This window comes from Macaca thibetana, chromosome 7 (assembly GCF_024542745.1).
Source record: "Macaca thibetana thibetana isolate TM-01 chromosome 7, ASM2454274v1, whole genome shotgun sequence".
Classification (NCBI taxonomy): Eukaryota; Metazoa; Chordata; class Mammalia; order Primates; family Cercopithecidae; genus Macaca; species Macaca thibetana.
The window spans coordinates 17,506,120-17,532,380 of NC_065584.1; the positions used below are offsets into that span (position 1 = coordinate 17,506,120).

Consider the following 26,261-nt stretch of genomic DNA (forward strand, 5'->3'; position numbering starts at 1 on the left):
AACCCTGTCTCTACTAAAAAATGCAAAAAATTAGCCAGGCGTGGTGGCAGGTGCCTGTAGTCCCAGCTACTCGGGAGGCTGAGGCAGGAGAATGGCGTGAACATGGGAGGCGGAGCTTGCAGTGAGCTGAGATGGTGCCACTGCACTCCAGCCTGGGCAACAGAGCGAGACTCCACCTACAAAAAAAGAAAAAAAAAAGAAAAGGAAGTCCTGCATCCTGTACAACTTCCAAATGTCTCACTGGATATTTATGTATACATGTCTGCATTTATCTGAGCCTAGAACCTAATTTTTTTTTTCATCTATAGGTATTTTTTTTATTAGAAAAGAAATTAAACATTCTTACTAGAGACTGAAGAAGGAAACTAACAATTTTACAATTATAGAACAGGCAAACTTCATGAGAGGGGATTCTTAAGTTTTCAAAGCATTGGGGGCTCTTTCCCAGATACACTCTTGGGGTAGGGGGCTGTAAGTTTTCTCAGATGTTTTACATTTTGTGCTTTAATTTTTGCTGGCACTCTAAATCAAATAAATACACAGTGTTCAGGATTATCTGGATGGCCATCTCAAATAACAGAGTGTTCCACATGACTACAGTCTCTGCACTTGTGCCTCTGATTCATGTGACAGCAAGACCAACTACTATGCTTAACTTTTCACATGATTTCTCCAGTTGGGTCCTGAGATCTTTCACAGAATCTTTCACAAAATTGTTGACCATTTCCTGTGAGATCTGTGAGAGGACAAGGTGGACAACACTGGCTCAGAGCAGTGATTCTCAAGGTGGGATGGGATGGGGTGGGGCTGAATCTCCGGAGAGATGCATGGAGTTTGAAAGAACCCATTCAGAATACCCACTGATTACATAACACCAACTCCATAAAGTCAAGCAGAAAAATGACTTCAGCTAATGGGCAGTAGCAGAAAACCAACTATGGATTCATCATTGTAGAGAAGGAGTCTGTATAAACATAGTTGAAAAACACTGGCTTAGAGGCAGAGGCATGCCGACACGCAGAGAACAGTAAGAAACGCGTGCCAAAGAGAAAGAACAATTGAGGGTCAGTGGGCGAATCCTAGGCCAGAACTCGTCACAGTCTTCTGAAAACCAAACAGCACATCAAGAAGAAAACCAAGATGACCTGTCAACCTTCTTGGCCCCGTGGTTAAGAGCAAGTTGATCCACTCTTAAATACTGAGCCAAAAGAAGAAAAAAGCTGTTTGTGCCCCCCAAATTCATCCACCAGGAAGTGCTGTCATCATGTGCAATGCCATCCAGCTCTTGAGGAGGGAAGTCAGCGTGTGGCCTGCTCTGTGGTTGCTGCAAAACACCAATCTGCTTTAGTCGCATCAGCAGTTCCCCACTCTATTGCATAATGACTAGATCACTGCATCTGCCTAAACAATCTTTACCGATAAAGACTCGAGGCCCCGTTCTTGCTCCCGTGAGCTGTTCCAAATAATTTTGAATCTCATTAGTGTGGCTGGTGGCTGTGATATCGACAAATTCCAGAAGCCCTTGTTTGATGGGCAATTGACTGAGGATCTCCTGGGTCCTCCTGCAGAATGGGCAAGTGGGCTTGATGAACACAAACACCTTCCCAGGCTGGATTTTGCAGTTCACAGACTCTTGAGCCATGCCGACAGGCTGCGGTCTCCCGGGGAAGAACCCTCAGTTGCAGGTATTGCATGGGTATTGAGCCAAACCTATTCTTGTTTTACAAATAAACATACTCTTTGTTTTTTCACAATTTTAATGTTTACTGAAATTTCCAGGAAGGCAACTGCCCTATAAGCTGAGGGAAGGCTCAACATGTATTTTAATAGTAACCAAATGTGCACCATCTCAGGCAATCTCATCGTGGACTGTAATGCGGTGATGTGCAGTACAGAGCACCCGTGTCAGCCTACCTGTAGGTACAAACACCTGAGCACTTCATTATAGTCAGACCCTAGCATTTATATATTTATATATATATATATATATATATATTTTGAGATGGAGTCTCACTCTGTCACCCAGGCTGGAGTGCAGTGGCGCAATCTCAGCTCACTGCAACCTCTGCTTCCTGGATTCAAGCGATTCTCCTGCCTCAGCCTCCCAGAGTAGCTTGGCCTACAGGCATGCACCACCACGCCCCGCTAAGTTTTGTATTTTTAGTAGAGATGGGGTTTCGCCATGTTGGCCAGGCTGGTCTGGAACTCCTGGCCTCAAACAATCCATGTGCCTTGGCCTCCCGAAGTGCTGGGATTACAGGTGTGAGCCACTGCACCCAGCCCACATTATTTTACTATAAATGTTTTCTGTTGTTTATTCTTTTATAATTAGGGTAGTATAATGTCTTTCTAAAATATATGCATAGTTTATAAAATTTCATTTCAGGATAATAAATATTTATAAAATTTCATGATAGTATCATAAATTTTTTTTTTTTTTTTTTTTTAAAGACATAGTCTCGCTCTGTCACCCAGGGTGGAGTGCAGTGGTGAGATCTTGGCTCACTGCAAGCTCTGCTTCCTGAGTTCAAATGATTCTCATGTCTCAGCCTCCCGAGTAGCTGGAATTACAGGCATAAGCCACCATGCCTGGCTAATTTTTGTATTTTTAGTAGAGATAGGGTTTCACCATGTTGGCCAGGCTGGTCTCGAACTCCTGACCTTAGGTGATCTGCCCGCCTCAGTCTTCCAAAGTGCTGGTATTACAGGTGTGAGCCACTACGCCCAGTACCTTTCTTATTTTGCATATTAGTATGTGATGTGGAAAACATTTCAAATGGATCTCTTCAGAAGTTCTGTGTTAACTGTGGGGTGTTGTGGCATCCAGCTCATAAATTTTTTTTTTTTTTTTTACATAAAAAGGGAGTTGGCAGGTATTATAGGAGTTGGGCAAAACTATTCTGATTGAATCACCTCTTTTTCCAAAGGTCTTGAAACCCAGGGAGATGGATTGCCCAAGGTCACAGGGGTTAACTAGTGTCAGAAGAACCAGACACCCAAGAATTCAGACCCCAACCAGGACTTGGCCCCCTGCCACCAGCACTGCCGGCTCAGCCTGCCCAGGTCTCTGGAGGGCTCTTTGTCTCCATAGTAAACCTCTTTCTATGGCCCTGCTTTTGCCAAGGCCTGGACAATGCTCATCATGCAGTCTTACTAGGCAGCATGAAACCTTTGTTGGACTGTTATTATTTTTAACCCAGGACCTTTTATTTCATATGCAGATATTACAGTGATAAAATGAATGTGCCTGGCTCTCTTTGGACACAAATTTCTGCCTGTCCTTGTCTGTTTAGAGCTGGATTCAAGGGTCTTCAAGAAAAATGGCCAGAAGGGAAAAAACAAAAAACAAAAAAACTTCCTTGATTTGGGGAGACAATGGATTTTGCAGTTAAAACTCAAAGCTTGGGACTCTAACCCATGAGTACCCTAGTACCCTCAACGACCACAACCCAAGGCCACTGGGTGGGTGGTACTTAGTGTGCATACACAGAACGTCCCCATCAACTGTATAAAAACTTGTGTTGCTCTAATGTTGGCTGTTCTGTCACTTGATTTATCCTGTATATTAAAGTCAAGGGACCCCGTTTTCCTCTAACATCTGTAATTTCAGGTAAGGACTCTAGAGGGAATAAGTGAAGTGAGGACCACTTCACCAAGGGGGTGAGAGAAGATCTCATGTCTTCAGGTGAGGCTGAAGATGGGGACCCAGTTTTATATAAAGCTGAGAGAAGAAAAGGGCCTGAAGAGGAAAGGAGCTTGGACAATCAGGAGACAGGAGACCAGTGTGAATGAGAGACACGGTGCTGCTGAATGCTTTGGATGGATGGGTGGACCCAACCTCACCCTATTTACGTAACCCATTTACCTCACGTAGCAAAACGGAGTTGGAAAGTAGCTGATCCTGGCTGGTGGCTCATGCCTGTAATCCTAGCACTTTGGGAGGTCGAGGCGTGCAGATCACTGGAGGTCAGGAGTTTGAGACCAGCCTGGCCAACATGGTGAAACCCCATCTCTACTGAAAAACAAAAATTAGCCAGGCGTGGTGGTGCACGCCTATAATCCCAGCTACTTGGGATGCTGAGGCAGGAGAATCGCTTGACCTGGGAGGTGGAGTTTGCACTGAGCCAAGATTGTGCCACTGCACTCCAGCGTGGGTGACAGTGCGAGACTCTCAAAAAAAAAAAAAGAAAGAAAGAAAAGAAAGTAGCTGATCCCCAAGTTCAAGACAGTGACACCTCACAAGAAAAAGAACTCCCTGAGACTCTTCCACCTTCCTTGCCCAACCTGGATAGGATGGCGTCTCCCTTGGGCTTAATCTGACCATCCCAGGAGGACACGTGGCCCAGGAAAGAAACAGAATGCACATCGTCCTTGTGAGACAATTCTGGCAGGATTCCTCAAGTGATCACACAAAGGCTTCAAAGACATAAAAGAGATACTATTGTCAAGCAAATCCCAAGAGTCCCCAAAGATAGGAATGCATGTGTGACAGGGACAAGTTGTCTTTTTGCCATCTGGGTGCTGCTGTGCCAAGAGAGAAAACCGTCTCCAGAGAACGTGTTTTCAGTGAGGTTTCCAGAAACTCATCAAAGAATGGCCTCCAGGATCATAGATTTCAAAGAGTCTCTGTGGAAATAATAAATGTTACTGTTATAAGAGGGAAAGGGGTCTGGAGAGAAAGCCCAGAAACCACTCAGTTCCTGACACCCAACAAGAATGCAGGGAGGGGCCGAAAGGCGTACGCAGGAGGAGGAGGAGGCACTCAGGGCCATGCCAGGCTTTTATTCCAAGGTGCCCTTGAGGAAGAACAAGATTAGGAGGCTCGGCTGAGAAGAGAAAAATTCATGTCAAAGGAAAACTGAGTGGAGGAGCGAGATGAGTGAGTTGTCAGAAAAGGGAAAAGATCAGGAGAGAAAAAGAGACAAGAGAAGCTAACTCCTGCCCAACAGGAATGTGAAGAGGCAAAGACGGGATCTTCAGCAAGCCTAGAGACTGATCTTACACATCCGGGTACGGCCCGTGCCTCATTGAGCTGCTGAGAATGGAAGCTGAAAAGGCAAAGTCTTTAGAGGTAGGAGATGCACTTAGAGATCTCTCTGGTCCAGGAGAGAGAGAAACAACAACAAAAAACCTGTCTGGGCCTGGTGCAGTGACTCACACCTGTAACTCCAGCACTTTGGGAGGCCAAGGTGGACAGATCACCTGAGGTCAGGGGTTCGAGACCAGCCTGGTCAACATGGTGAAACCCCGTCTCTACTAAAAATACAAAAATTAGCCAGGCGTGGTAGTGGAAGTCTATAATCCCAGCTACTCGGGAGGCTGAGGCAGGAGAATTGCTTGAACTCGGGAGCCGGAGGTTGCAGTGAGCCGAGATCACGCCATTGCATTCCAGCCGACAAGAGTGAAACTCCGTCCCACAAGAAAAGAAAACCTGTCTGTCTCTCTGGGGTGGACAGGATGCTCTAGTTTTCATGTGTGTTTCAATCTCCAAAAATACCTGCATTATTTTTCATGGGAAAAGATCCTGGATAAAATAACTCAGATTGCCCTTGAAATCCCACAGATGCTGCCGAGGCTGCAGAGAAAAGGGAAAACTTACACACTGTTGGTGGGAATGTAAGTTATTTTGGCCACTGTCGAAAGAAGTCTGGAGATTTCTCAAACAACTTCGAGTTACCATTTGATCCAGAAATCCTATTCGTAGGTATATACCAAAGGAAAATAGATCATTTTTCAAAGGAGATAAATGCACTTGTATGTTCCTCACCTTGCTAGTCACAATAACAAAGACATGGAATCAACCTAGGTGCCCACCAACAGTGGACTGGATTAAGACAATGTGGTATTATATATACATATACACCATGAAATACTATGCAGCCTTAAAAAAGGACAAAATCATGTCCTTTGCAGCAATGTGGATGGAGCTGGCAGTCATAATCCTAAGTGTATAACACAGGAACAGAAAACCAAATACTGCATGTTCTCACTTATAAGTGGGAGCTAAACATTGAGCATCCACAGATATAAACATGGGAATAACAGAAACTGCAGATTACTAGAGCAGGGCGGGAGGGAGGCATGGGTTGAAAAACTACCTATTGGGTACCATGCTTATTACCTGAGTACAATATACCCATGTAACAAACCTGCACATGTACCTCCTGTATCTAAAATAAAAGTTGGGGGTAAAAAAGTCCCAGAATGTTAACAGAACTAAAATTCCCCCAAATCTAATGTCTAATACCTTAGATGAAAGCTTGGCAACTCAACTGGAAGACAGCAACCCACAGGGAGACAAAAAGTCAGGTTAATGTCTAAGCACAGCCATACTGACTGAGAAGCTCTGTGGAAAAGCACCACTTCCCAAAGGCTATGAGAATCATGGGAGGAATTTCACAGTGGCTCATGGGAGAGACTCTGCTGTCGGTGTCATTGACTCCCAATAACCAGGAAGGAGACAGGAGAGAAGACAACATTCTGAAGGTGGCTGTGTAGGGCAGGGGTTGAGATGCTGGGCACCGGAGTCCAATCATCCAGGATCGAATCCTGCCTTTGCCACCCAGCACTGTGGCACAGGCAAGATTCTTACTTGATTCTTCTAAGCTTCCATTTTACATCAATTAATGAAGATACTATAGTTGATGGGAGAGTTATGAGCTGAATCTGCAGCCAGTGAACTTTCGGTATGCTGGCTGGTGTTGTTACCAGCTCTATATCACAGCTGTACATTCTGCCTTAAAGGGAATTCCTGGAGCCCCTATAGATCTGGAGGAGTCCATTTCAATGGAGGGATTTCTTTTTTAAAATTTTTTATTTCCGGCCAGGTGCGGTGGCTCATGCTTATAATCCCAGCACTTTGGGAGGCCGAGGTGGGTGGATCACCTGAGACCAGCTCGAGACCAGCCTGGCCAACATGGAGAAACCCCGTCTCTACTAAAAATACAAAATTAGCCGGGTGTGGTAGGACATGCCTGTAATCCCAGCTACTTGGGAGGTTGAGGCAGGAGAATCACTTGAACCTGGGAGGCAGAGGTTGCAGTGAGCCGAGATCATGCCATTATACTTCAGCCTGGGCAACAAGAGCAAAACTCCGTTTAAAAAAAAAAAAAAAAATTATTTCCACAGGCTTTCAGGGGAAAGGTGGTATTTGGTTACACAAGAAAGTTCTTTAGGGGTGACTTGTGAGGTTTTTTTTTTTTGGAGAAGGAGTCTCACTCTGTCGCCCAGGTTGGAGTGCAGTGGCATGATCTTGGCTCACTGCAACCTCCATCTCCTGGGTTCAAGTGATTCTCCTGCCTCAGCCTCCCGAGTAGTTGGGATTACAGGAGCGCGCCACCACGCCCAGTTAATTTTTTTGTATTTTAGGAGAGACGGGGTTTTACCATGTTGCCTGGGGTGGTTGTTTCAAACTCCTGAGCTCAGGCAATCCGTCTGCCTCGGCCTCCCAAAGTGCTAGGATTACAGGCATGAACGACCATGCGTGGCCAATTTGTGAGATTTTGGTGCACCCATCACCACAGCAGTATACACTGAACCCAATTTGTAGTCTGGTATCCCTCTCCTGCAGTCCCACCCAATGGGAGAATTTCTGAATGTGGTGCCCCTGACCCCTCGTCTAGGTATTGGTTTTGCCATACGAGGACAACACACAGGTCCAGGACAAGATATAAGAGTGGAGACGTGCTGGGACTTCAGATCGAGATTTCAGAGAAATCAAATCTCCTGCCCATTTGGTGCCAGAAGTGATTTCAGAGAGAGACTGAACAACAGGGGCAAAAGACGTATTTTGCGCCCACTGTGAAGCAGACATGGTTCCAAACACCCGGCCTATGTCACCTGGTCTACTCCTCAGCACAACTCTCAGGTGTGATTGTTACCACCCCATGTCACAGACAGAGAAACTGAACAGGCGACTGAAGCACCTCAAATGACGTAATTCCACCATACACTGCAACCTCCTTAGTTGGAAAGCACGTGGAAGCATCTGCTTGACTCAAATATCTAGTAACACCTGTAACCCCAGCACTTTGGGAGGCTGAGGTGGGAGGATTGCTTGAGCCCTAGAGTTTGAGACCAGCCTGGGCAACCTAGTAAAACTCCGTCTCTACAAATAAATAAAACAACTGGCCGGGCATGGTGGCACACACCTGTGGTCCCAGCTGCTCGAGAGGCTGAGGTGGGAGGATCACTTGAGCCCAAGAGTTGCAGGCTGCATAAGATGTGATCATGCCCCTGCACTCCAGCCTGGGTGACCAAGCAAGGCCCCGTCCCGGGAAAAACCAACCAACCAACCTACTGCTGAGATGCAAATACAATTTTAAAAGTTGCAGCTCTTCGGACTATTTTTCAGAATCATTCCACTGTTTCACGTGGACAAATCAAAGTTGTAAAAATAGCCACTACTAATCTGATAAAATTACTGCTTTTCTTTGTTCAATCCACTGCTTCACACTTTGAGGCCTGCCTGACATCCTTGAGACTGATTAGACCTTCCTCTTATTAGGTAGGCGATGTTCTCTCCAGTAAACAGAAGAAGGCCTCATGTCCCCGAGGTCACCAGAACCAGCCAGAAAGTGGCTTGTTGAATGTAATTTCACGCAGAAATCAGCTTCCAGTTTAGATGTCATTAGGGCCAGCGTTGCTGAGGTTTGAGACTTGGCCAGTGATAAACAGGTCACCAAAATGCAGCCACAGCACCTATTATAGAGTTTCTTGGGTGGAAACATGGACTCACTTGTTTACATCAAGGTTCCCAAATGAAGATATTTTTAGTTTCATTGAGTTCTTTTTTTCTGTGGCCAAACCCTAATTATCCAGGTGTAGATTATCGATGCTATTAACTCCAAAGTGGGATCGACTCCAAAAAACTTTATTCTGGCCCCTCGGTACTTCCTAACACAGAACGTGCAAATTAATTTTAATACTGGCTTGTGATGGGAGGGGCAGGAGCAAGCTGAGCCTCAGGTAATGTGCAAATAGAACAGCAGCTTCAGAAGAATCCAGAGCTGCACGGTTAGTTGGGTTCTTAGTCTCCATCAGGGAAGGAGATGTGAGTTTTGTGTGTATGTCAAAGCCAAATAAGCACAAATTTGGGACGGTCTGCCCTGCTTTTTGCCTCCCCTGGAAGGAAAAATTATGTTGGTTTGGTATGAGAAAGGATCTGGCTTTGGGACCCTCCCCCTCGAGCAGAGGTCCCAGATCCTTGTGAAGAATGCTGTGAACATCTCACCCACCTATTGTCTATTTATCTGCTGTGCGGTCAGGTTGTCAGGGCTGTTGGCGTGCTGCTTCAATTATGCAGGGTTTACTTTGCTGTGCAATCGCAATGACTTTCGTCTAGAGTCCTCAATATTTGCCTAAACAATCAGCACTTTTCTCCCTAGTTGTCCCAAATGGGAAGCTTGATGCTATATATACAGCCAATTGTTGAGCCAGAAACACCTTTCTAATAACTCACTCTAGGGATAAATCAATCCTCAATCTCCTGGAGCCAAATCCATGAGCATTCTATTTTTCCTGGAATTTTTCATATACTCAACTTGTAGGAAAAAGAGGTCATTAACAAGAAACAAGATGCAGCGGTTTATTTAGGACATTTACAAAGCCACCAAGGGGTATCTTGAATAAGGGTGAAGAGTTCCATGTCGGACAGCCTCTACACCTGCAGTTGCTCCTAACAATGTCAGAGGCAATGCACAGTCCTGAACTTTCCTCACATGAAAGTTCAACAGCACTGAGAAAACTCTACTTACTGAGAAAGCAGAGTGGACTAACATATTTAAAAATCTCATCTCAACTATGTTACAACCATATACACAGTGTTTGGGAAGAATCGCACAAAAACATAAGTGGTCATTCTGAATAGTAGGTGATTTTTGTTCTTTTTTTTTTTTTTTTAATAGAGACAGAGTCTCGCTCTGCCGCCCAGGCTGGAGTGCAGGCGCGATCTCGGCTCACTGCAAACTCCGCCTCCTGGGTTCAAGCAATTCTCTGCCTCAGCCTCCCAAGTAGCTGGAAATACAAGCACCTGGCAAAACGCCCGGCTAATTTTTGTATGTTTAGTAGAGATGGGGTTTCACCATCTTGGCCAGACTGGTCTTGAACTCCTGGTCTCATGATCCACCTGCCTCGGCCCCCCAAAGTGCTGGGATTGTTCTTTAATTTCAAAGGTAAATACAAAATTATTTTCTAAGGATTCGCAGTAGAATCCTAGTAGTCCTTGGTAATGAGAGAGAAATCAATTAAGGGAGACAATCCCATCCCCAATGCAATATAGATGGGGCTTTCTTTTTTTTTTTTTTTTTTTGAGACCGAGTCTCACTCAGTCACCCAGGATGGAGTGCAGTGTCATGATCTCAGCTCACTGCAACCTCCACCTCCCAGGTTCAAGTGATTCTCCTGCCTCAGCCTCCCAAGTAGCAGGGATTACAGGCGCCTGTCACCATGCCTGGCTAATTTTTATATTTTTAGTAAAGACGAAGTTTCACCATGTTGGCCAAGCCAGTCTCGAACTCCTGACCTCAGGTGATCCACCCGCCTCGGCCTCCCAAAGTGCTGGGATTACAGGTGTGAGCCACCGTGCTCAGCTGCAGGTGGGGTTTTCATGGTCTCCAGAAGGGCTTTCTCTGTGATGTGACCACATTGACCTTCAGCCTGGGTGGTCATGTGCTTAATATTGTTATATAAATTATAGCACTTCAAAACTTTAACTTAACTTCACCCTAAGCAATGAGAGCCAAGAAATCAGAGTATTTTTGTGTGCCATTTAAATAAACAAAAATGGAAATAAATAATAAAGGCCAATGAAATAGCCATTAATAAAATACACTGTCTTCCATGTGTTACCTGAAATGATGTGTGGCCCCCGTGGTACTTGGGAACATCCAGGTTTTATGAATTCACATTTTAAAGTCTATGAACCCGTAGGTGAGTGTGTGACACGTGGAGCATGGAGACAGACACATGAGGCAGATGCATGAGACGCCGGCCCAGGGACAGACAGTCATCCCCTCCCCAGGAGGGAAGTTTCTGCCCTGGAACACTGAGAAAGAGAGAAAGAGCTGGATCCTTGTGATGAATTCTCCTTGTTTGCTTATGTTACTTTGAGTAGGACTGGATTTAAAGAGTCCCATTTTTTCTGGGCACGGTGGCTCATGCCTGTAATTCCAGCACTTTGGGAGGCTGAGACGGGCAGATCACGAAGTCAGGAGATGGAGACCATCCTGGCTAACACGGTGAAACCCCGTCTCTACTAAAAATACAAAAAATTAGCCGGGTGTGGTGGTGGGCACCTGTAGTCCCAGCTACTCGGGAGGCTGAGGCAGGAGAATGGCATGAACCTGGGAGGTGGAGGTTGTAGTGAGCTGAGATCACGCCACTGCACTCCAGCCTGGGCAACAGAGCGAGACTCTGTCTCAAAAAAAAAAGAGTCCCATTTCCCCTTTCTCTGCCCCTCATTATACACTCATTACTAATGGCTAATAACTGGATGAGAGATACATAGGGGTTCCTATACCCTATTCCTTTCTCTAAAGAGGAATGGTTTATTGTGATTGTCTTGTTTTTCTTCCAGTATTTGTATACTGGGCGTGTTGTGCAGGTTTAATCTGATTGCTTAGTCTACAAATGGCAGCTGGTGAGCATTCATATCTGGAGAACGTGAGCCTCTGTGTGCTGCAGCTCAACAGGACTTTGAATATTCTCCCATCAGGGATGGGGAATACAGCTTGTGGCAGTCAAGGAGACGGCTGGTGCTATTGTTTGGCTATGGTTTGAATATGTCCCCACAAAATTCATGCTGAAATTTGATCTTGAATGTGGTAGTGGTGGAAGGTGGGGCCTAGAGGGAGGTGTTGGGGTCATGGGGGCAGATCCCTCGAGAATGGCTTGGTGTCATTCTTGTGGCATTGAGTGAGTTCTCACTTTGGTGAGACTGGATTAGTTTCCATGGGAATGGATCAGTTCCCTTGACAGTGGGTTGTTATAAAGCCAGAATGCCCCCGGGTTCATGCCTGTTTGCTTCCCCTTTAACCTTCTCCACCCTGTTAAGGTGCAGCACGGGAAGCCCTTGTCAGAAGCCATGATCCTGCCCTTGAACTTCCAGCCTGCAGAACTATGAACTAAAGAAACCTCTTTACAAATTACCCAGGCTCAGGTATTCTGTTATAGCAACACAAGATGAACTAAGACAGCTGGTTCTATTGGGCAGAGGCATCTCTGGGTGTATAGGAAGGAGGGTTTATGCTAAGAGGTGGGACAAAATACAGAAAACAAGGTTTGGATTTCATCTCCTGCTCCCCTTCACTGAGGCAGCCATGTTTGTGCTGCTGGATCCAAGTCCCCAAGATTCACCTGACTGGACAAGGGATAAACACCTGACCCCCACATTTGGCCAATCAGATTCTCTCAGGAAGGTAACTTGGGATTAAGAAACAGTAGGCAGTCATCATTAGTTGTTTCAACTGAGGGGACAAAAACTCAGGGCTGAGGGGTGGCCATCAGCAGCCAAGAATGGGAAGAAGCAGAAAGTAGAAGTCAAAAGCAAAAGAAAGAGAGAAGCAAAGATAAGAGCCCGAGAAAATGGCTGCCAATTCTTGCTGATTTTCCACTTTCTGGCCTAGCACTGTTGTAAGTCTCAAATTTGCTTCCTGCCCTGCAGTTCCATGAACTACCCCTGTATGTATCCTTACAATACAATCTACAATTTGTCTTGAGCTGATTCAAGTTAGTTCCTAATATTTGCAAGCAAAAGGGCCTTGACTAAGATGATACAGAAAACATGGTCATACATACTGCTAATAAAATTGTTCCTAGTTTTTACAAGATAATAATTTATTACGTCTTGTTGTATTTTGCAAAGATGACTAAGAATTCAGGCATCACCGTCTGTGATATTGTAAAATACATATTTGGTCTTTGTCCCTGGTTCCTGATGTATAACTCCTAAAATCTGTAGATTCTCTAATGTGATGTCTTTTTGTATGTTAATGAGTTGACTGTTGACTGGCAGGCCTTAGGTAGTTTCAGAATGGAGCTGGTCACCAGAAAGACCAAGGCATGATTAGAGAGTTGGGACTTATAGCCCCCCACTGCAATCTCCAGGGAGGGGAGAGGAGCTGAAGGCTGAGTTGATCACCAATGGCCAATGGTTTAATCAATCGTATCTATATAATAAAATCTCTATAAAAACCCAAAGGGACCAGGTTTGGAGAGCTTCCAGAGAGCTGAACACATGGACGTTCCTGGAGGACGGCTCACCCCAGAGAGGGTTTGGAAGCTCCACACCTCTTCCTATAGGTGTTATCCTATGCATCTCTTCATCTGTATCCTTTGTAATATCCTTTACAGTGAACCAGTAAACCGAAGTGTTTCCCTGAGTTCTGTGAGCCACTCTAGTAAAGTAAGCAAAGCTAAGGAGGGAGTTGTGGGACCTGATTTACTGCCAGTCAGTCCGAAGCACAGGTCAAACATGGAGCCTGCAATTGACACCTGAAGGTGGGGGGCAGATAGGGACTGAGCCCTCGACCTGTGAGATCTGACTCTATCTCCAGATAGATAGTGTCAGAATTGAACTGAATTAGAAGACATCCAGATGGTGTTTGCTGCAGAGGACACCAGCTTGCTTGATATGTAGGATAATTCTCTGCCCCTGAAGTGTGGACTGAGTCTTGTCTCCTTCGAGTCGACTGGAGCTAGGACTTGAGTTGAGGTGAGCTAGGACTTGATCTGTTTTAGCCCCAGGAAGAGGAAGCAAGTTTAGCAAGTACTCCATCTGGTCACAGAAGCCTTCTGTGTTGATCGTTGTTGAGTGAGAGAATAGAAAAAAACCAGCTTAAGTTTTTCCACTCTTAGACCATCTGAACAAGTTTGAGAATAATGCTCTAACTTACTGGGAAAAAAGAAAAAAGAGGCCCTTCTGGGGTCTTCACCCAAACACATCTGGAGAAAAAATAAGATAGCTGATTAGAAGCAGCAGAAGATATGTTAACTGTAACACTGAGTCTCAAGGAAGAGCAAAAATCAGAGTCGCTTTAGGAAGTTTTGGTGTTTGTTTCAAATGGAGCTACCAAGGCTCTACCTTAGAGCTACTGAATCAAAAGCTCAGTCAAGTAATCGAGGCAGTTATACATTTTTTTTTAGTTTCCTAGGAGATCGTGCTGTGCACCCCTGTTAGAAAGAGCCACTTGATCTCGGCACAAAGGGACATCTGAGAAAAGAAAGGACTCTAGATATCACCGATTAATGTAGGGACAAATAAAGCTAGCCGCAGTGGTTCCTTGATGGTGTTGCCTTTTTTGACAGAAACGCTGTGATTCTCTGCCCATAAAGATGAACTTCAAACATCCAAAAGGGCTTAAATTATATTTGGCACACATTTTCTGAAGAGGCGGGGTAACACGTAATCCATTTATTTTAAATGCGTTCACCAAAATGGTTAAGATAAAAACAATTTGGGACAAACACAATTCTAGACAAAACTTTAATTCTTAGAAAAGTCCCTGGTAGGCCGGGCACAGTGGCTCCTGCCTGTAATCCCAGCAGCACTTTGGGAGGCTGAGGCAGGTGGATCATGAGGTCAGGAGATCGAGACCATCCTGGCTGACACAGTGAAACCCCGTCTCTACTAAAAATACAAAAAATTAGCTGGGCGAGGTGGCGGGCGCCTGTAGTCCCAGCTACTCGGGAGGCTTAGGCAGGAGAATGGCATGAACCCGGGAGGTGGAGCTTGCAGTGAGCCGAGATTGCGCCACTGCACTCCAGCCTGGGCAACAGAGCGAGACTCTGTCTCAAAAAAAAAAAAAGAAAAGAAAAAAGAAAAAGAAAAGTCCCTGATTATGAAGACCATCATCCTCCAGGTGCCAAATAAACCCAGTGGTGCTGTGCTGCCCCTTAAATGTGGACTGAGTCTTGTCTCCTTTGAGCTGACTGGAGCTAGGACTTGAGTTGACGTGAGCTAGGACTTGATCTGTTTTAGCCACAGGAAGAGGAAGCAAGTTAAGCAAGTACTCCATATTCTGATGTTGACTCATAGATTACAAGAAATAGAATCAGTTTCATTATGAGAATCAAGCCCTTTGTATTTGCCTCACTGGTGAAAATTCAGTTGAACAAACACTAGACAAGTGTTATGGCTGGCTCATGGTACTTCTGGCTGTCAGAAGAAACAATTACTTTGAGAGGTCATGTGAATACCTGGTTCTCATTCAGTGGAGACAATGCAAGTACATTACAGTCAAAGCATATGGGATGTAGTTTCCATTGATTCATCTACTCAGGAAATATTTACTGAGGCCTATGGCATGCCAGCCCTGGGCAAGGTGTAGACACGCACAGGGGAATGAGATAGAGACAGACAAGTAGCTCCTGGTTCCATGCAGACAGCACGACCCCAGAGATGTCTGTCTCACCATTCTCCATGGAGTGAAAGCTCAAGCAGAAGTTAAGAGATCTGATGTCACGAGAGAAAGAGGCCAGATGTGGAAAATGGCACCCCCCCGTAAATCCCATTAAAACAAATCCCATTCAAGGCAATAAGCACATTCAAGGCAATCCAAATATCAAGAAAGACTTAAGACTGTATTCCAGAGTTCCAGGAATGAGGATTTGACATAAATCTCCACCCATGAATAAGGAAACTTTACAATGCTCGGGAAGGATGGCTGGGAGGGATGCCACCCTATAGAACTGAGACAGCCCATAATGTTCTCCGCAAGTGAATGGGAGACAGAGAATCTCCACAGGAAACCTCAAATAACCCCAACCACCATCTGCTCTCCATGGGGGCCCCTTCAGCCCTTTCGCAACATTTCCACTTCATCTAATTTAGGCTGGGCACGCTGGGGAGGACCAGGGGTGCCTCGGAATATAGCATCAAAAGCATCCATCCTGCTTCCTGACTTGCCCTAGATTTGTTTAAAATGTAGAGGTGGCAAAGAGAAATTAGGGCAATAGTAACAGGCTTTTATTCAGAAAACTATCAAGGAAGAATAAAATCAAGTGGAAATGGGACTGACTCCATCTCCAACAGATATTATTGCAAGTTAATTTTCTTCATCAGTGCTGGGAGAACAATAGCAATTCTACATCATGCGTTTGGGAAACGTTCTGCTCAACTAGTTAATTAGTTCACAATACAGTCTGAGGCTTTGAGGGTGACACAGACATCTAGAAGGAGCGTAGGCCCTGGAGCCAGGTGGATCTGCCTCTCTTTCTGCTGGCTGTGCAGTGAGGAGCAAATTTCCTGTCTCAGTTTCCTCATCTCGCATGGAGTGTTGTTGTGAGGATCCAATGAGATGATGCACTCACATTAGCACTTAGTACAGTGCCTGGCTCAACACATTTAATTACTGGAATTGGTACCCCTATTTAGAGTGTCTGCCCCATACCCAGAGGAAGCTTAGCATCTACTGCAAATTAAGGGTCTAATAAATGGTGGGTGTTTAGTCTCCCTTGCCTGTTTCTGAGTATCATGATGCTTTTTTTTTTTTTTAAGACAGGGTCTCACTCTGTCACCCAGGCTAGAGTGCAGTGGTGTGATCATGGCTCACTGCAGCCTTGACCTCTTGGGCTCAAGCAAACCTCCCATTTCAGCCTCCTGAGTAGCTGGGACTACAGGCATGCACCATCACGCCCAGCTAATCATTTAGTTTTTGCAGGGATGGGGTCTCGCTATGTTGCCCAGGCTGGTCTCAAACTCCTCCCGCCTTGGCCTCCCAAAGTGTTGGGATTACAGGCATTAGCCACCAAGCCTGGCCTTGTGATGCTTCTTTAAAGGCAGAGAAATAAAAACACTCAATTCTGAAAAGCTGGTCTTCTGTATCTTTTGATCCCACCCACCCTCTTAATCACTAGAGGGCTTTCCTGCTCCTCCAAAATGCTCCCTTTGACCTCTGTCCTCCATGTTTCCTTATCTCTTGCCTGCAAACCTCAGTGTTGTTCCTTCTTTTTAACTGTGCCCTTACTGTATCTGTGTTTCATAACCTACATTTTCCCCATGACAAAGCCTCTCCTCTTTTCATTGAATATCAATTTTTAGAAAGAAAGAGCTGCATGGATGGATGTGTTTTAGCAGTGGGTTTCTCTCTGCCTCCCAATCAACATGGAGTTGTTCACAGAGGAGTCACTAAAAATGTTTTGCAAGGTTAATGTCTGCAAAAAGTGTCTTTAAGAATGGAGCTCCCAGTTGGGCGCGGTGGCTCACGCCTATAATCCCAGCACTTTGGGAGGCCGAGATAGGCAGATCACTAGGTCAGGAGATCGAGACCATCCTGGCTAACATGGTGAAACCCGTCTCTACTAAAAATACAAAAAATTAGCCGGGTGTGGTGGCGGGCACCTGTGGTCCCAGCTACTTGGGAGGCTAAGGCAGGAGAATGGCGTGAACCTGGGAGGCGGAGCTTGCAGTGAGCCAAGATCGTGCCACTGCACTCCGGAGTGCAACAGAGTGAGACTCTGTCTCAAAAAAAAAAAAAAAAAAAAAAAGAATAGAGCTCTCTTTCCCAAAATGAAATTGATTTTATTCTTAAATAACAGCATCCTTGCCAATGTTTAGCTAAGTACACAATAATGTAATTCTTAACACAGCTACCACTGCTTTTCTGATGGTCTTCTCTTTCTCCCCTGCCAGCCCTGGTAACTCCAGGACTCTCCCCATAGACTCTGTTTCAAACCTCACTTCCTAAATCACCTTCAGGAGCACTCTACCCCACCGACAACAGGGTATTGGCATGTCTTTTACCCTCCACGCGTCACTGTCTGCATGGAACTCATAAATAATGAGGCCGCTGGCATGCCCAGTGTTCTGCATTCCAGGTTTAAGAGCAGTCTTCCCCCCAGAAACAGGCTTTTGGTCATTATCCAAAATCAACATGGATGGTATCCAACAAGACCTTAGAGATGCTATTTTTCTTTGACTGTGCTGCGTCAACTGCCTACTGTATAGGACTTGATACATTTTTAATGACTGTACTGAGTTTCCTCTGAACTTGTCACTTTTCACTGTTTCCAGTTAGTGGGTCTTAATTTCCCATAGGAAAACCTTTAGCCAGCCATAGAGTTCATTCTTTACTGGTTCGATTCTCAGTAATTAAATATCCTAAGTGGAAAAGCTCTTGAGTCTACTGATTTGGGACACCCAGAGGGAAATCAACAAGAATGGAATAAAATCTCCATGTACCCCATCAGGAAAACTTTGACTGCTCCATGATCAAACTGGATACAATTTTAAAAAATAATATCATGTGGGGCCCTCTAACTCTTTCTTGGGATTCTGATTAAAAATCTAGGTGATAAGATCACTTGGTTCATATATCTCAGAGATAAGAGGAACCTTGGCACTTGAGCCAAGGGACAGGAAAGAGGTCAAACACAGAGATGAATGGCAGGTGGCAGTCAGCCTAGGCGGGTGGGACCAGAAGCACTGAGCTCCCCATTATTAGTCTGTTTTCATGCTGCTGATAAAGACATACCCGAGACTGGCAAAAATGGACTTTAATGGACTTATAGTCCAAAAATAGAGCTTTAATGGACTTATAGTTCCACATGGCTGGGAAGGCCTCACAATTACAGCAGACGGCAAGGAGGAGCAAGTCATGCCTTACATGGATGGCGGCAGGCAAAGAGAGCTTATAAAGGGAAACTCCTGTTTTTAAAACCGCCAGATCTCATGAGACTCATTCACTATCATGAGAACATCATGGGAAAACCCACCCCATGATTCAATTACCTCCCACTGGGTTCCTCCCATGACACATGGGAATTGTGGGAGTCACAATTCAAGATGAGATTTGGGTGGGGACACAGACAAACCATATCATTCCACCCTGGCCCCTCTCAAATCTCATGTTCTCACATTTCAAAACCAATCATGCCTTGCCAACAGTCCCCCAAAATCTTAACTCATTTCAGCAGTAACTCAAAAGTCTACAGTCCAACGTCTCATCTCAGACAAGGCAAGTCCCTTCTGCCTATAAGCCTGTAAAATCAAAAGCAAGTTAATTACTTCCTAAATACAATGGGGGTTCAGGCATCAGGTATTCCCACTTCAAATGGGAGAAAGTGGCCAAAACAAAGGGGCTCCAGGCTCCAGGAAAGTCTGAAATCCAGCAGGGCAGTCCAATCTTAGAGCTCCAAAATGATCTCCTTTGACTCCATGTCTTGCATCCAGGTCATGCTGATGCAAGAGGTGGGTTCCCATGATCTTGGGCAGCTCTGTCCCGTGGCTTTGCGGGACACAGCCTCCCTCCAGGCTGCTTTAATGGCTGGTATTTTCTGTGGCTTCTCCAGGCACATGGTGCAAGCTGTTGGTGGATTCTGGGGTCTGGAGGACAGTGGCTCTCTTCTCACAGCTCTGCTAGGTGGTGCCCCAATAGGGACTCTTTGTAGGGGCTCCAACCCCACATTTCCCTTCCTTGCTAACCTAGCAGAGGTTCTCCATGAGAGCCCCACCTCTTCAAGCAAACTTCTGCCTGGACATCCAGGCATTTCCATATATCCTCTGAAATCTAGGCAGAAGTTCCCAAACCTCAATTCTTTTTTTTTTTTTTTTTTTTTTTTTTTTGAGATGGAGTCTCGCTCTGTCGCCCAGGCTGGAGTGCAGTGGCCGGATCTCAGCTCACTGCAAGCTCCGCCTCCCAGGTTCATGCCATTCTCCTGCCTCAGCCTCCCGAGTAGCCGGGACTACAGGCGCCCGCCACCTCGCCCGGCTAGTTTTTTGTATTTTTTAGTAGAGACGGGGTTTCACCGTGTTCGCCAGGATGGTCTCGATCTCCTGACCTCATGTTCCGCCCGTCTCGGCCTCCCAAAGTGCTGGGATTACAGGCTTGAGCCACCGCGCCCGGCCCCCAAACCTCAATTCTTGACTTCTGTGCACCTGCAGGCTCAACACCACATGGAAGCCACCAAGGCTTGGGGCTTCCACCCTCTGAAGCCACAGCCTGAGCTGTACCTTGGCCCCTTTTAGTTATGGCTGGATTGGCTAGGACACAGGACATCAAATCCCTAGACTGCACATAGCACGGGGACCCTGGGCCTGGCCCACAAAACCATTATTTTCTTAGGCCTCCAGGCCTGTGATGGGAGGGGCTACTGTGAAGACCTCTGACATGCCCTGGAGATACTTTCCCCATTGTCTTGAGGATTAACATTTGGCTCCTTGTTACTTAGGCCAATTTCCACAGCCAGCTTGAATTTCTCCTCAGAAGATGGGATTTTCTTTTCTATCGTATTGTCAGGCTGCAAATTTTCCAAACTTTATGCTCTATTTCCCTTATAAAACTGAATGCCTTTAGCAGCACCTTTAATAGTACCTCTTGAATGCCTTGTTGCTTAGAGATTTCTTCTGCCAAATACCCTAAATCATCTCTCTCAAGTTCAAAGTTTCACAAATCTCTAGGGCAGGGGCAAAATGCCTTGAGTCTCTTTCCTAAAACATAACCAGAGTCACCTTTGATCTAGTTCCCAACAAGTTCCTCATCTCTCTCTGAGACCACCTCAGCCTGGACCTTATTGTTCATATCACTATCAGCATTTTCGTCCAAGCCATTCAACAAGTCTCTAGGAAGTTCCAAACTTTCCCACATTTTCCTGTCTTTTTCTGAGCCCTCCAAACTGTTCCAACCTCTGCCTGTTACCCAGTTCCAAGGTCATTTCCACATTTTCAAGTATCTTTTCAGCAACGCCCCACTCTACTGGTAATAATTTACTCTATTAGTCTGTTTTCACGTTGCTGATAAAGACATATCCAAGACTGAAAAGAGAAGAAAAAGAGGTTTAATGGACTTACATTCCACATGGCTGGGGCAGTGGGGGGGGGCCCTTACAATCATGGCAGAAGACAAGGAGGAGCAAGTCACATCTTACACGGATGCCAGCAGGCAAAGAGAGCTTGTGTAGGGAAACCCCTGTTTTTGAAACCATCAGATCTCATGAGACTCATTCTTTATCATGAGAACAGCGCAGGAAAGACTCAAACCCATAATTCAATCACCTCCCACCAGGTTCCTTCCATGACATGTGGAAACTGTAGGAGTTACAATTCAAGATGAGATTTGGGTGGGGTCAGAGCCAAACCATATCACTCCCCAAAAGGATCATCTGTAGCTCCTCTTCAGTGAATGGCTGGCACGGAGGAACGTGGGCCTGACATTGCCAGATTTTTCATTTTCCCAAGAGAAATCAGAAATCTATATTTCGACTGGGAAATCTGACATTGAAAAGTTGACAGTGAATTCAGGTTTTCTCAAGCACTCTGAGGTCCACAGCAGTGAGGTGGAGGTGGCTGGGAAAGGCGCCTGAGAACTGACTGTGCCCATCTCTTCTTTATTCTGCCTTCTGCCTTCAGGGACTTCACTGTAGTGGCTTGAAATCAGCCATTGTGGGAATATTTACACCACAGAAATAGGCAAATGCTATGAATCAGAGCTTTTTTTTTTTTTTTTTAAGCTCGTTGTTAAACATTTACCAACTCATCAACATCTGTGGACCTAATAAAGTGTGTTGCCTTTGGTCCAAGGCCAGTGGCAATTTCTAATTTAAACTTAAGCAACAAGCCAGCCTGGGCAACATGGTGAAACCCTGTCTCTACTAAAAATACAAAAATTAGCCAGGCATGGTGGCAACACACCTGTAATCCCAGTTACCCGGGAGGCTGAGGTATAAGAACCACTTGAACCCAGGAGGTGGAGGTTGCAGTGAGCTGAGATCACACCACTACACTCCAGCCTGGGTGATAGAGCGAGACTCTGTCTCAAAAAATAAAAATACAGCCGGGCGCGGTGGCTCAAGCCTGTAATCCCAGCACTTTGGGAGGCCGAGACGGGTGGATCACGAGGTCAGGAGATCGAGACCATCCTGGCTAACACGGTGAAACCCCGTCTCCACTAAAAAATACAAAAAACTAGCCGGGCGAAGTGGCGGGCGCCTGTAGTCCCAGCTACTCTGGAGGCTGAGGCGAGAGAATGGCGTGAACCTGGGAGGCGGAGCTTGCAGTGAGCTGAGATCCGGCCACTGCACTCCAGCCTGGGCGACAGAGCGAGACTCCGTCTCAAAATAAATAAATAAATAAATAAATAAATAAATAAATAAAAATAAAAATATAAAAATAAAATAAATAAATAAGTAAACTTAAGCAAGAAGTAGCATTGAATCACCATGAAGCAATATTATATATTCCAAAATCAGCATTTACAGCCAAGGACACATGGCATGCTGAAACCACAGGGTAGGTGGTGGGCTAAGCACCAGAAGGACATCATCACTAGCTGGGAAGGCAGAGACAAGGGAGCAGGGCGGGAACTCTGAACAAAGTCTCCTACACTGTACAAAGGGTACTCTATAAGTAGGACATTTCCAAATGCTGGCTTCTTCCCCCACTGCTCTAAGGGACTGTGGTAAATTATGCTGCCAATGATGACCCTCAGCACCTGGCAACATCCTGAAATGGTTTCTGAATCATCACAAACAGCTGAGATTACGCACAGTGATTGAGCAACGAGAGTGTTTCAAGTCCGTTTTCAAACAACTACAAGTGGATGAATGCCCTATCATGAGAAGCAGGGATGGAGGCAGTGGCAGGTTCCCTTTTTCCCTTCATTCAAAACCAGCCTAACCTTGGTCTTGTTCTCAATTCCTGTTTTCTGCTAACCGGAGCCTTCAGCAGTCTGGGGAAGTGTATTGGTCTTAGAATAATTTATTTTTAATGAATGAAATAAAATGTATAAAATTACAAAAGCCGCCGTATTAAAACACAGTTACTAAACAATGAAACAAATGTGGGACACGTTAAATGTGCTCTGTTATTAAATCACGAAATAATAGCTTGGGTGAGGTGGCTCTTGCCTGTAATCCCAGCACTTTGAAAGGCTGAGGCAGGCAGATTACTTGAGCCCAGGAGTTTGAGACCAGCCTGGGCAACATAGTGAGACCCAATCTCAATTAAAAAAAAATATATATATATATGTATAAAGTGAAATAACAAAATTAAGGCTAATAACCACCATGATTTTAAGGTAGTGGTGAGGGTGAAGGATAAGGGATCTGCCCTGACTGTCAGGTGGAGGGAATGGATCTGTGATTTCACTGGTGCCAAAGCTACAGGCCCTGCTCATCCTGTGTCAGGGTTGTTACCTACATTCATCATTCATCATTGGAAGACATGCTCAAGGTTAGTCTGTCAGGGGTTAGTTGGATGCCAGTAAATATAAAGACGGAATTATTTTACCATCTACATTTACAGATGCTCTGAATTCTATCCATGGGCCTGGCTTAAGAACTCCTGCAGTCAGGTTGGGCCAATAGTAAGAACTCAATACATTCTGACTGAATCAAACTGAGCTTTGCATTTGATACGGATGAGTGCTGGGTGTGGTTCTAAGGAGAAAAGCAGGGAGGAGAGACACCGTTCAAGCCCAGCATGGGACACCCAGACGTCTTCCTTAGTATATAACCTGGCAGCCCTGTTTCTTCAAAACAATAGTCTGCAAGATATATTCATCAGTAACATCAAATAAAACACAAAACCATCCACTGATGGCAAAAAGAAATAGTGAACCGGAGCCATAGGTTTTATTTCAGTTTTCACTAGAATTTTGACTATCTTGGCAGCTACCCACTGCTTCTCCCAGTTTAAATCACGGCTGAACAAAGTTTGAAACAAAGTTTTACCACCTACTAGCTGTGTGGCTTTGGGCGAGCTATGTAACCTCCGTGCTTCAGTTTTCTCACCTATAGAATGGGGGAAACTACTAGTCCTACCTCGTAGGATGAAAGTTTATCTATGTAGGGCTCTTTGTATAGTACCACAGGAGAGGAAAAATATACTATATGTTAGCAGTGAGAATAAGATTATTGCAAATTAGCTAACAATATTTAAATTTAAAAATTCTCCAAAACTTGGCAGTACCTATAAAATATTTACAATTCAGATATTACAATGAAAATATGGTTTGTAAAGCAGTTGTGCCAGCAAATAATTAGGAACAACCTATGTTTTACAATAGGAGGAATGGTTAAATTAATGAACATCCATATCATGGTTAAGTATCCTGGGCAACCTCAGAAGGATACAAGAACTATGAATGAACATGCCCCAACTAATTCTATAGATCTATAGTATTATCCTGAGACCAAAACAAGACAAAGTGCACAAGAAAAGGAAAAAGGTACATATATATATATATAAAATTTTTTTTTTTTTTTTTTGAGACAGAGTCTCTGTCACCCAGGCTGGAGTACAATGGCATGATCTCAGCTCACTGCAACCTCTGTCTCTTGGGTTCAAGTGATTCTCCTGCTTCAGCCTCCTGAGTAGCTGGGAGTATAGGCATGTGCCATCACGCCCGGCTAATTTTTGTATTTTTAGTAGATACAGGGTTTCGCCATGTTGGCCAGGTTGGTCTCAAACTCCTGACCTCAGGTGATCCGCCCGCCTTGGCCTCCCAAAGTGCTAGGATTACAGGAGTGAGCCACTATGCCTGGCCTATTTCTTTTGAATATTGAGGTAAAAATCCTAAACAAAATACTAGTAAACCAAATACAGCAACATATTAAAAAATTATATGCCATAATCAAGTGAGACTTATCCCAGTCTAAGGTTGATTTAATATCCAAAAATCAACACCTGTAATCTTAGCACTTTGGGAGGCCAAGGTGGGTGGATCACTTGAGGCCAGGAGTTCAAGACCAGCCTGGCCAACATGGCAAAACCCCATCTCTACTAAAAATACAAAAAATTAGCTGGGCATCATGGTACATGCCTGTAATCCCAGGTACTCCAGGAGCTGAGGCACAAGAATTGCTTGAACTTGGGAGGCGGAGGTTGCAGTGAGCCAAAATTGTGCCACTGCACTTTAGCCTGGGGGACAGAATGAAACTTCATCTCAAAATAAATAAATAAATAATAATAAAAAATAAAAAACAATGCAAAACATTATATAAATAGCATAAAAAATAAAACCACATGATCATCTCAATAGATGTGGAAAAAGAATTTGGCAAAAATCTAACAGCTCTTTGTGATAAAAACCAGAAATAGAAGGGATCTTTCTCAACCTGGTAAAGGCCATCTACAAAACCAATTTCATACTCAATAGTGAAACACTGAAAACTTCCCTCAAGATCAGGAATAAGATAAGGAGGTCCACTCTTATCATCTCTATTCAACATTGCAGTCGAGGTTCTAAGTCAAGCATGAAATAAGGGAAATAAAAGAAATCCAGATGGGAAAGAAAGAATTAAAACTATCTCTACACATAGATGACATATTCATATATATAGAAAATCCTAAGGAACCAACTGAAAATTTTTAGAACTAATACATTAATGTAGCAAGGCCACAGGATAAAAGACCAACATGCAAAAACGAATTCCATTTCCACACACTTGCAATAAACAATTCAAAATAAAATCAGGAAAACCATTTCATTTGCAATAGCATTAAAATAATGAATGACTTAAGAAATTTTTTTAAAAGTCCAAAACTTATGCTCCAAAAAACTATAAAACATTGTTTAAAGAAATTAAAGGATCAAAATAAACGGAAAGACATCCCATGTTCATAGATTGGAACACTTAGTATTGTTAAGATGGCAAAATTCCCCAAATTAATTCAATGTAAGTCTTCTTTGCAGTAATTGATAAACTGATGTTAAAATTCAAATGAAGTTCAAGGGACTCAGAATAGTCAAAACAATCTTGGGGGGAAAAAAACCAACAACATTGGAGGACTCACACTTCCTGATTTCAAAATTTACTACAAAGCCACAGTAATCGAGGTACTGGAATAAGGACAGACAGACAGGTCAATGGAATAGAATTGAGAGTCCAGATATCAATTTCATGTTTATGGTTAATTGATTTTTGTCAAGCATGCTAAAAATTAAATGGGGGTAAGAATAGTCTTTTCAATAAATGATGCTGGAACAATTGAGTAGCCACATGCAAAAGAATTAAGTTGGATCCTGTCTTAGTTCATTCTGCAGTGTTATAACAAAATACCACAGACTGGGTAACTTACAAAGAACAAAAATTTACTTCTTAGAATTTTGAGGCTTGGAAGTCTAAGATCAAGACACTGACAGCTTGAAAGGGCCTTCTTGCTGTCGTCACATGACGGAATACATGACATAGTGGAAGGGCAAGGAGAGAGAGAAGGAGGCCAAACGTGCCCTTTCATAACACAATTAATCCCATCCATGTGGGCAGAGCCTTCATCACCTAATCACCTCTTAAAGGTCAAACCTCTTTATATTGTTAGAATGGCA

General features: G+C 44.4%; 3 protein-coding genes across 3 annotated transcripts in view; all 3 read right to left on the minus strand.

Annotated features, from left to right (window-relative positions):
* The window catches only part of PSMC1 (proteasome 26S subunit, ATPase 1), a 1,015,066-nt gene that overhangs the window by 150,938 nt on the left and 837,867 nt on the right, over positions 1-26,261 (minus strand). The window lies entirely within an intron of this gene.
* The window catches only part of KCNK13 (potassium two pore domain channel subfamily K member 13), a 125,898-nt gene that overhangs the window by 76,501 nt on the left and 23,136 nt on the right, over positions 1-26,261 (minus strand). The gene's annotated exons all lie outside the window — the stretch shown is intronic.
* Positions 1,298-1,773, minus strand: LOC126959709 (glutaredoxin-1-like). Its single transcript, XM_050799208.1, has one exon. It carries the CDS (start codon positions 1,640-1,642, stop codon positions 1,370-1,372), a length of 273 nt encoding a protein of 90 aa, XP_050655165.1. The 5' UTR covers positions 1,643-1,773; the 3' UTR covers positions 1,298-1,369.

Excerpts from the sequence above, each read along its gene's own strand:
- LOC126959709 (XM_050799208.1), bottom strand. The coding sequence starts at position 1,642 with ATGGCTCAAGAGTCTGTGAACTGCAAAATCCAGCCTGGGAAGGTGTTT.